The sequence below is a fragment of the Mustela putorius genome, unplaced genomic scaffold, assembly GCF_011764305.1.
Source record: "Mustela putorius furo isolate JIRA1106 unplaced genomic scaffold, ASM1176430v1.1 tig00003942_pilon_pilon_pilon, whole genome shotgun sequence".
NCBI classification, from domain to species: Eukaryota; Metazoa; Chordata; class Mammalia; order Carnivora; family Mustelidae; genus Mustela; species Mustela putorius.
Window position 1 is genome coordinate 20509606 of NW_025422087.1, and position 12060 is coordinate 20521665.

At 36.7% G+C, this 12060-nt stretch overlaps 1 protein-coding gene across 3 annotated transcripts in view; it reads left to right on the plus strand.

The window, feature by feature from the left end:
* Window positions 1–12060, plus strand: part of RALGPS2 (Ral GEF with PH domain and SH3 binding motif 2) — a 155865-nt gene that overhangs the window by 48199 nt on the left and 95606 nt on the right. For all 3 annotated transcript variants that reach the window (XM_004761986.2, XM_004761987.2, XM_004761988.2), the window contains exon 5: window positions 9454–9537. In XM_004761986.2, coding sequence (XP_004762043.1) covers window positions 9454–9537 — 84 coding nt within the window. The remainder of the gene's footprint in view (window positions 1–9453; window positions 9538–12060) is intronic.

The following is a 12060-nucleotide window of genomic DNA, read 5'->3' on the forward strand; positions in this document are numbered from 1 at the left end:
TCCCCATCTCTGTCAACTCTGAACGATAGTTATTAAAAGAGTACCATGTTTTCATAAGGCTGCAGCTCACTGGCTCTAGAAATATGAGCACTCCTTAGTGTCTGTGCAGGATTGTTGGGCCTGAGACAGGTCTCAGCACAGCCAGTGCTTTCTGTACCACCGGGTCCCTCTCCATTGGAACACTTTGCCCTGATTCCCAGAGCTGCTGCTACAGAAATCCTAAGAATCTTCATGTCCCCACTGACCCAAGCAGCATGGCCAAATTTGGAAGGTTCTATGGGTGCTGCTCCATCTCACACAAAATCCGCCTTTCACGCTTCTTCCCTCCCCTTGCTAAGCAGCCTTCTCTCAGTGGTGGGGAGAGTGTACAGTGATACTGTTGCCGAAACGGTCATTACAGTGATCACAAAAAGGAAAAAGTTTAGCAGTTTGATTATTTATATTCTACCAGTGGTAATGGGTCCTTACAACTCTTATTTCCATGGAGTTTTGTATCTCTCTCTCTTTTTTCTTTTGTTTAAACCAGTTTTGGGCACAAATTGCCATGTATTTTGCCACCTCTTTTTTAAAAAAGATGTTTATTTATTTATTTGACAGAGAGAGAGAGAGATCACAAGTAGGCAGAGAGGCAGGCAGAGAAGGGTGGGGGAAGCAGGCTTCCCACTGAGCAGAGAGCCCCATGCAGGCCTTGATCCCAGGACCCTGAGATCACACCCTAGCCAAAGGCAGAGGCCCAACCCACTGAGCCAGCCACACACCCCTCTTTTTTTTTTTAATCAGTGTCTAACCTTCATAGCTCTAAATGGGTGCTCAAAATTTTTTAATTATTTCACTTATTTTAGCCCTTTGAATCCCCAAAGAGAATTTTTAGTGGCAAAGCATAAAAGCAGGGAGTCCGAAGACTTGCAGTTTTTTTCAGCTTTGCCATTTATAGATTGTGCCATTAATAGAATCTATTTCAAATCTTTGGCCTTTTAAAAAAATGACTGAATCTATGAAGTAAAGGATTTTGGACTGTTGGTTCTTCAGAATACCGTTTAGGTCTTCCAGAATTCCTGGAAGTAGGATTGTTTTTATTGGTGACTTCAGAGTAAAAGTGACAGTTAAGGGTAGTTCTCAGTCAGTAATAAATATAATTTTGATCAAAGCTGCAGGAGTCTTAAGCAGATGATCAGGGTCTAGTGATGGTCGTGAGTCAAGCTCTTATAGATTGGGGGGTGTTATCCTCTCACTAGATAAATTCCACAAGGGCAGAAACTTTGATCTTTTTTGTTCACTGATGTGTCTCTAGTGCCTAGAATAATACCTGTTCAGTATTTGAGTTTGTTTTAGTGACCATTCCAAGGCTTTATACTGTAGAGCCCACAGACATGTCATCTCCCAGTGTTCATCATGTTTGGAATCATTTCCAAATGATTCCAAACAAAAGTCTGTTACTCCAAGAATGTGACTCATAAAATAGCGTTCTTTCTATGGAAATAGGAGTTTTGGTTTTTTTACCCCACCCACAATTAAGAAAATTTTCAGGTTTTTTCCCCTAGTATGAATTCCTTAATGGTTAGTAACAGCAGATTACAGATTTTGTGCATGCACTTATTTCTGGTGTGAATTTTCTGTTACTTAGTTGAAGCTCAGCTCTTGTTAAAGTTTTTCCGTATTTCATACACATAAGGATTTTCTTGGCGTGATTTCTCTTTTGATCATGAAGGTTTGTTTTCTTTTAGAAAGCTCTGACATGTTTATAGGGCTTCCCTCCAGTGTGAGTTCTTTCATGTTGAAGCAGTGAGTGTTATTTTGAAGGTATATTACATTTATAGGTTTTTTGGGTCTTGTCTATTACAAATTCTCTCATTCTATAAAGCTTATATTTGTTCTGATGACATTGGTATGTTTATTACATCAATAGGGTTTCTCTTCAGAATGAGTATTTTATTACTCAGCACAGGATGTGTTATGACAGAAAGTTTGCTTGCAATCAGATTTTCTTTTTAATCGCAATTCTCTGGTGCTTTTGATCATTCATAAAGGGTGAACTGTGCTTGAAATCTGTACTGTCGTCATTACACACTGGATAATGTTTGCCTCTTCTACGAGGTCTCAAGTGTTCGTAAAGAGTCCGGCTCTGACTAAAGGTTCCTGACATGTATTGCATTCAAAGAAGAAAGTTTCACACTTTATTATAAAGTTCTAGTAAGTCATTTAGATTATTTCAATAAACAGACATTATATACAGAGCACAGATAAGGCTCTCATGTGTAACTGGGATACACTAGAGATTGAGGAAGAATGGTGGTGAAATGAGGAAAAGTACATAATAGTTAATTCTGACTCTTATTAAAACATTTCTGAAAAACTTAAAGTTGATATAAAGTTGATATTTCTGACGATATATTGAAGGCCATTCTGTATGCTAACATTTTTGTGTATGTTAGAGACTAGAATCTTGGCAACATCCCAGGTTCCAAAATCAGGAATACCATAATTCTGTGTTATTGTTGTTTTTTTATTGGAAATTATCATTTGCGTTAGAACTAAAATGTAAACAATTCATGAATATGGTGGGAGGGTTGAAGAAAACAAAGAAGACATGAAAGATTTGGAATTTTCTGTTACAAGCAAGGTAGAAACTCTTCTGTATGTTACATTACTGCGGCTCATCACCGTGAGTGTGGTGTAGTAAGTTTAGGCTTAGAATAAAACCAGAGAAGGAAGGGGGGGCATTGTTGATTAGGGGAGTGGGTGTATCATGGCATCAGTGGTAGCAGAAGGTAGCTCCTGCCTTTATCTCTGCTATCATTCTAGGGACAGCTATAATGTGTCAGGAGGAAGGCAGAGGGGGAACAGAGGATGTGACTACATTAGAAAAGAAAGATATTTTTGATTTAACATAACACATTAAAGTTTTATAAAGTTTCAGAACTTTATTCTGTTGATTAAAAATACAGGAATCCTAACGAGCACATCATCTGTGGTTGAGACTTCTTTCTAAATAGCCATATAGGCTGAATGCTAATGGAGATACCATCTCCCTTTAGAGCTTTGCATCTTTTGAGCATAAGAGTACCTTAGCATAATGACTTTCTTCTGTGTGTCAGCTGTACTTCAGAGAAACAAAAAAAGGTCTTCTTGTGAGGATTCCCTGCTCCCCACAGTCTTACAGATTCCATCACTTTTTCTTTTCTTCTCTCAATCTCTGTCTAAATGCTGGTCTATATTGGCCTTTTCTCTTCTTCTATCTTTAGGTATCCCTACAACATCACCCTTAGAGCAGTCCTTTTAAGAGTGTTGGAACCTACAAGATGAAATTTAGAGCAAGAATTTGACTTTACAGAACAAACCTACAAGAGACATAAGAGAAGCTGTGGCTCCTGTGAAATTCAGTAATTCTTTCATAGGGTAGGTGGTCGTGAGTTGTGGTGTTTGCTCCCCACGTGCTTCCAAAATAAACTCAGTGAGAAATTGGGCTTCATAGTTTCATAGCTCAGAGTGAGCCCATGAGTATTCTTCTACATAATTCTTTCAATGACCATTTAAAAATTGCATTTGTATCTGTGAATTGCTGTTAGATTTCTTTCTACTGCCTGATTTTAAAATTGTAAATTAATCCATTTGAACAACTTTTAAGAGGTATCAAGGCTGGTGTATTTCATTAAGCTTTTGCTAAAATAGAGGCTTACTTACACAGTGTACTTAAATCAGTCCTATTCTTAAACCAGACTCCTAAAAGAATCCTTTGAGTCACTAAGCTTACTTTTTGGTGTTCATGGAGATGTTTTAGTATCTAATAGCCCTTGCCTAGACTGATATGCTGTCTAATGCAAGATACCACTGGTGGGAGAATTTATTTCTCAGATCGTTAATAGTGTTTTTTGGAGGAAGATCCTGGAGTCTGAGACAGAGACAGAGACAAAGGGAAAAGCAATTTTTTTTTCCCCTCTCAGAGTTCAGTGGCTTTTGAGAAAGAGGTGGGGCAGGGCAAAATTCCTTTAAGACTAGCTAATATAAGTGCTGGTCAGGGTTTAAGAAGAAAGTAATGAGTTCATTCCTAGAGTCCCAATGCAATTCCAGCTCATTAAATGAGATTTTTTAAAAAAGATTTTATTTACTTATTGGACAGAGAAACAGAAAGATCACAGGTGGGTAGAGAGGCAGGCAGAGAGAGATAGGGAAGCAGGCTCTTCCCTGAGCAGAGAGCCCCATGCGGGGCTTGATCTCAGGACTGACCCTGAGACCATGACCTGAACCGAAGGCAGAGGCTTAACCCACTGAGCCACCCAGGTGCCCCATTAAATAAGATTTTTATTGTTGTTGTTTGACTTTTTATTTTGAGGTAATTACAGATTCACTAGAACTTGGGGGAAAAAATAGTATAGGGATATTAATTATAGATTCATAGGAAGTTGCAAAAGTACTGCAGAGAAGTGCCACTTACCCTTCACCCAGTTTCCCCTAGAAGCTACATCTTAACGTATATGGTACAGTAGCTGGACCAGGGAATGGACGTTTGTATAACACATGCCTGTATAGTTCTATAACATTTTTTTCTATGTATAGTTTTGTCTAACCATCACCTCAGTCAAGATACAGAACTATTGCAATACCACAGTGCTTTCTCTCCCTTGTGTTACCCCTCGCTAGTCAGCTAGTCCCACTCCTACTCACTCCCCACCATCCTTAACTCCTAGAACCACTAATCTGTTCTCCATCATTATAGTTTATTGTTGTATTAGATGTGCGAGTAATACAGCATCATCTCAAAATGGAAATGTTTTCTGAAGCAGAAGCTACTGTTCTAACAGGTTTTAAAAAACCTGCTTATGTCTTACATTTTCTAATCACAGATTTCTTTATTTTTTTTTAAAGATTTTATTTATTTATTTGACAGAGATCACAAATGGGCAGAGAGGCAGGCAGAGATAGAGAGGAGAAAGCAGGCTCCTGGCCAAGCAGAAAGCCTGATGTGGGGCTCCATCCCAGGACCCTGAGATCATGATCTGAGCCGAAGGCAGACTTAACCCACTGAGCCACCCAGGTGCCCCTAATTACAAATTCCTTTAAAATGGAGGGGTCCAGTGGAATTTTCATCCATTTGCTACCAACTAATGTGACCATAGATTCATTCATCCCCACCTGCTTCCTGTCAGCTTAGTTAAAGGGACAAAGCATTTTTTCCATTAAATTAATGATGTTGAAATGTTCTAAGTATTGGATGAATTTTTTATCCAAATTTTTATCCATTTTTATAATTTTTTATTTGAGGAGTCAGAGAAGCATTTGGAAGTTTTTAGTGCAAAAAAAAAAATAAAGCTGTAGTTCATTGATAATTTTATCTGGATTCCTTGTTTATTATAATTTGTAATAATGATGAAGATAGGTTCAAAGGAGTTGATATGTATAAAGCACTTAGATTAGTGCCTGGTGTACAGTAATCTCTGTTAGTGTTAACTCTTACTTTTACTGCTGCTGTTAAGACAGCTGTTCTCAGGCTGAAAAGGCCTTTCTAAACATAAAACCAGAAGATGAAATCACACAGAAGAGGACAATATAAGTATCAGCTACTTTAAAAACAAACAGAAACTAGGCCTCAGTATGCACGTAAAGAAGATTGGGAAGGTGTGTTTTCATAGATATTCTCTTTGGTGGTTTTATAGTTGGTTCATGGCCCCACCCTCCCTTTTCTCTCTTTTTAACAAACGTAATTACTCTTACAGTTGGGGAAATTGAAGCAATGAAAGGGGATAAATATACCCAGATTCAGTAAGACTTTTAGAAAAATGACACTCGGTAATAGTATAAATGACTCAGTATTTCAGCAGGGCACTTGGATGGGTATCAAAACCTTGAAATAGTTCATCCTCTTTGACCTAGTGATTTTACTTCTAGGACCGTATATTTAGGAAATGATCAGAAATGTGAGAAAAGGTACAAGGATATTCATTAGTTAGAGTGTAGCCTTCTAACAGGAAAGTGAAACTCATTTTCTGTGTGAAGTTTGTTACTGAGTTTGAACTGGTAAATGGCTACATTACGTAGTTTGATAAGTATAGTATCAATTTGACACAGACACTTTGATCATGGCATTAATATAAATTTGGGAATAATATTAATTGGTGAAAAGCAATTCAGTATTTATAGATTTAATCCTAGGAAATTGTCCTAAAATATGATGTCTCTATATAGTTAATATATATTCATATAGTTAAATATTTATATTTTTAGAACAATAATACTTTGTCGAGGTTAGATGTTTTTAATATAGTTATCATGTTTTTACATTCACATAATGTCTATCACTATTTTCTATCTATACAGGGAGGTAATGTGAAATGGGTATTTAGGCTCAGTAACAATTCTTTTTTTTTTTTTTTTTAACTGTTGTTTTATATTTTCCTCCAGTAATTTCAAATCTGAAGGTTGTAATCTAGCTTTAGGTTTTAAAAAAGTTAGTAATTGGTATCTTCAGAGCACTTATTGCTTATCTATTGTGTTGAAGCAGTAATTGCTGTTTCTTCCCTCAGTATTCTTCTTGGTTACTCAGGCCAGAAAAGGGAATCGGCGTATCTCTGGATACCTCATTTTTGGCCTATGCTGTGTAGATCTAGTTTTGACCAAGGCCTGCCTGCCTCCAAAATATCTGAATCTACCACTTTTTTCAATATTCACTGATATCACGCCAGTCAAGGGAATAGTACTTGTGTTTCTGGAAGTATTATATCATCATAACTATTTCCTCCATCTTCCCCTTAGACTGTTTCTTTTTATTTCTGTTTCTAAATTTTATGGAAGATAAGAATACATCACATTTAAGAAGTCACATATTTCCATCATCCCCACCCTTGAGCCGCAAACCCATCCAGCGTCTTAGCTGTGTTCCTCCTTGGAGGAGTTTATGTCCAGTTTTAAAATAGTGCATCTAAATGCCTGTCATTTATAATTCTTAAAATTTTGGATATGATTTATTGACTCGGTACTGTAGAAGATGATTTCATAGTTGTACATTCTGTTCCCTTGACGTTTACACAGTTGACTTCCTCTTCTTTTTCGCATGTAGTTATGTCATAATTTTGACATGAATAAGTAATCATGGCTCAACTATTTACAATTGAGCTGTGTTTACTTAAATTTTGTTTTCCTTGAGCTAATAACTTACTTAAGCTTTCTCTGTACTGGTCACTAATTTTTCTGCCAGTGGTGAATATAGTGAATGCCTTCTCCGTGTATTCATACTCTTAGACATTGCTTCATCTTTGAGAGGTACCCTTCTTGTAATTTCTGTCTTCTTGCTAGTTAATGTCTGAGCTGTTGTTGTTGTTCTTCTTCTTCTTCTTTTTTTTTTTTTAATTTATTTATTTGACAGAGAGAGAGAGAAAAACAGCAAGAGAGGGAACACAAGCAGGGGGAGTAGGAGAGGGAGAAGCACGCCTCCAGCTGAGCCAGGAGCCTGATGCAGGGCTTGATCCCAGGACCCTGGGATTATGATCTGAGCTGAAGGCAGACACACTCAATTGACTGAGCCACCCGGGTACCGCTAAACTGTTGTTCTTAAGCTCTACTCACAGTTGTGTCCCAGGATCTCCTTTACTGTTAATCTGGGTATTCATAGTATTTCCTTTCTATGTTTGTTACTAAGTTTCCTGGATCCCATGTCTTCTTTTTTCTTAATTTGCTAGTTTGTTTTAAGGAACCACATAATTCTGCTGGCTCTCTGAGAATAGGTACATATAAAACAAATTCTCTGAGACTTTGATGTCTGAAAATCTCTGCAGTATATTTTCATATTTAATTTCACATTTTTGTTGGGCACAGAATTCTAGGATTTTGAAGACATTTCAGTTGTCTTCGACTTTCAGTGTTACTCTTTAGGTATCGAGGCCTTTGATCCCTTTTTCTGCCTGTAATCTATTTTTATTTTGCTTTGTTTTTTAATCTTACTGATTTATAATCCCTTAGTCTCTAATGCTCTAAAATTTTTTATGCTAGGCCTTGATTTTGAGGTTTTTAAAAAATTTACCCCATTATAAAAGACACAAGATAGGTCTTTTCCTGTCCTTAAGTTCTAGAGGCATTAAAAAAACTTTTTTGTTAAGCTGTTTTTCTCTGTTCTTGTTATTATGCAGACATTGACTCTTATGGACTCTATAAACATAATATTTTGAAAAAACTTTTTTGTTAAGTTATTTTTCTCTGTTCTTGTTATTATGCAGACATTGACTCTTATGGACTCTATAAACATAATATTTTGACTCCTATTTTGAGTTCATTTTGTAAAAGATTTTATCACCTTTATCTCACAACTCTTATGTTGGTTTTTAAAATCTCCCTTACCATGTTTTTCATTTCTAAAAGCTCTGTTTTGTCCTCTAAATATATCCTCCTGTTTTTGCCTAATGGGAGCAATACCTTAGCTGTCTGAAAGTAATAGTTGTATGATTTTTTTTTTCTGTTTCTGTTTGTTTGTTCATTTCCTGCCCTAACTCAGTTTGCTCAGATTAGATAGATAGATTTCCTCAGATAGATTCTCTTTCTTTCTGGTGTGGTTACTTCATTACAGCAGGGTTCTTAACCTGCTTTGAACCTTGGACCCCTTTGGCACTTGAACAAAGCCTATGAAGCTGAACCCCTCTTTAAAAAATCAAAGGAATCAATTCTATGAAAATATACTTATCACCATATTTTTATAACTGTTTCATAGCAATATATATGTGCTTCCTTATTAACATATTAAGATACAGAGATAATGAGCTAATTTCAAACTAGTGGTAAGTATAAATGATATTTTTGGACTGCCTGTACCAACTATAGGGTGATAGAAAAATTTTTTATCAGTGACAAAAGTCACAGGTATTGTTAACTCTTCTGTAATCTGTACTGTGCATTTATAATAAAAAGGAATGTCATATCAGAGATTAGTATAAAATAAAAATTTAATTTTTTGACATCCAGATTTAGTAAGCCCTTTGAATTCTATTGACAGACCCGGTCAACAGAATTGACACCTGGGGTGTCTTGATACCCTAGAGTATCAAGAACTCTTTTTTTTAGAGGTTTGATCACACATTTTGGGAGGTTGGCTGTCAGCTCAGAGAGTGAGGTTCTGGGAGCCTAACTGAAAGTTCTGAGTAACTGAATTGGGCTTGGCATCTACTAGGCTTCAGTATACATTGTAGGAAGCTCAACTTGCATTATCTGGATTATTTGGGATTCAAATCGCTTCAAAGAAGGATCCACCAGTTTCCCAGTAAAGTGTAACTCTAGTCATCTGTATGCTCATAGACAAGTAATTTTCCCTCTTACATACCACTAGTAGAGTTTGTTTTTGTGATTTAATTGAGTGGTTGTAGTATTAGATATGTTCCTGTTAAATGGCTCTAGGAAAGGACACAACTGTCTTTTATGTTTCGAAACCTTTAATATAGTAAGAAAACTGAATTTATTTTTACTCATTTTTTTCAGGAGCTTTCAAGTTGTGGATGGAATAAAAAAGAAAAATACAGTTCTGCACCAAATGCTGTTGCCTTCACACGAAGATTTAATCATGTGAGTTGCTTGTAGAATTTTGATAATTTTGTTTCTGAAATTCAGTTCCTTAATATATTTTCTTTTTTTTTTTTTTTAAGATTTTATTTATTTATTTGACAGAGAGAGATCATAGTAGGAGAGAGGAAGGGAAGAGATCACAGAGAGAGGAAGGGAAGCAGGCCCCCTGCTGAGCAGAGAGCCTGATGCGGGGCTCGATCCCAGGACCCTGAGATCATGACCTGAGCCGAAGGCAGCGGCTTAACCCACTGAGCCACCCAGGCACCCCCCTTAATATATTTTCGTTAAGAAGTAGTTTAACTTCTCACGTCAGTGCTGGAATATTGTCAGCCACTGTCTCTTCCAACATTGTCTCTCTGCATGATCTCTGTTTTTTTCTTCTGTAATTTATCTTGGAAATTCTTTTCTACTCTCTTGCTATTCTTTTCTACTTGTGTCTTAACTTACCATGTTTTGTATGTACACCCATTCTGAGTGGTTTCTTCAGATCTATATTTCAATTCACTAATTCTCTTATAGATGGGTCATACCTGTTCTGTGTGCTTTTACGCTAGTGTTATTTTTAGTATTTCTTAAACCATTTTCAACATTTTACAATATAATTTCTGTGTTATTATCCAAAGACCTGGGAGTACTAATTCTGTGTTATTTTTGCTGATCCTTACACAAGATGGTTTTCTTATGCATTTTGTAATTCTAGATTGAGAGCTCATGTTCATTTAAGCTTTATCTGTACTGCATCTATGGGAATTCTGCTGCTGCTTAGTTTGAGGGTATATCTCTTCTGAAATACTTTTGTTTGCTTTTGCTGGTACCAAAGACTATAATGACTTAGTTAAATTCCTCATAAGTTTTGGTTGCGAACTTCCATACGTGGCTATAGTGAGGCTAGTTACAGATTCTTAAGAAAAACTTATATTTTTCTCCATCTCCTGTGTTTGTCTTCCCCTGCCAGTAAGTGAATTGTTTTAGCCTACAGGTTCTCCAAGATCATAGCACTTTGAAGATCCCTTAGATAGACATCGTGTGGTAGAATAGAGATGGGCAACTTGTTTTATGTCTTAGGAGGAGTATTAAATCCAAAGCCCCTAAGTCACTGAGAGAAAATCCTCCATGGGCAGCTGCAGTGCCCTTTCTTTTAACCATAGCTTTGCCTTTGTTTCCTCCCTTTTTTCCCCTTCTTTTTGCCTCTAGGGGAAATCCTTTCTTTTGAGTTAGTCACACGTTTTTTTAAAAAAAGAGTTTGTTGTCTTTAACCCAACATTTCTAGAAGTTTATATAGCAAACAGTTTTTCAGGTTATTTGGTTCACTGTATTCCCCAAAATGAAGTGGATCAAAGTTCTTAAAAATGAGATTAAATCATTAAAATAGGATATAAGGCAACCATGTCTTTCACTGAATTTTATATTCAAGTTATATAGTTATATATTCAGATTTTTCTGAATTGCTCAGAATTTGTCATCATAGTAAAATTTTTTTGCCATAGCAAAAGCATTGTTAAAATATTCGCAAATATGACTTTAGATTTTAAGGCTGTTATTCTTAAGCCAAAAAGTTGCCAGAGTCAAATATGGCATGTTGTACCAAAAGCCTTTATCCTTATTCCAGGTTACAGTTGATCCTACAGTCTTACTTAGTTGGTCCATTACTCTGTTAATTTCTCCGAGTAGCATCATAGGAGGTTTGAAATAGTAAATTATGAAAGAAGTTAGTCTTTTAAAAGGAATCTATCTGCCCGATTATTATTATTTTTTAAAGATTTATTTGAGCGACAGCAAGTGTGAGGGGGGTGGAGGGGCAAAGGGAGAGGGAGAAGAAGACCCCTCCCTGATCAACGAGCCCAATACGGGCTTGAGGCCGGGCTTAATCCCAGGATCCTGGGACCTGGAGCCAAAGGCAGATGATTAACCAACTGAGCCCCCCAGGCGCCCCTTGAAGTGCTTTTATAGACACATTTTCCTTCATCTGGTATTTGCTTGCCCAGAGATTCACTTCCTATAAGCAAGGAAAGATAAATGTTTGATTCTTCCCGTTTATTTAATAATTTTGAAGATAACGAATTGGTGTTCTGTCTTTCTCTAATAGTGACCAAGTAGTTTTTTATTTCTAATACCATTATGAACTCGTAAATTTAACTGCATATGATATGTGTCAACCCATTGCAGTTATTATCTTTATTGAAACTAATACTCCATTTTAGGCCAGTGGAAGTCTTTTCAAGTTGGCATTCATATCCTTTGTCATGACCCTGGTAGTATTGAATAGTTTCCTTGCCATCGGGTATACAAATATGTTTCAGGTTCATTTTGTCCATTACCTGTCCCTGGCCTACAATCAACATTTCTTTAAAGTCCCGGTTTCTTACTGGGGGTAGTGGACCTGGATGCCAGGAATGCTCATTGCTGTCAGAATGACAACTTCTCTGCCTTTTTCAGCAGAGATAGCTAGGATATCTGTGTATCATACACATAACATAGACATACAACTATTTAAAGATAAAGCATCCCATTAGTTCATATTGA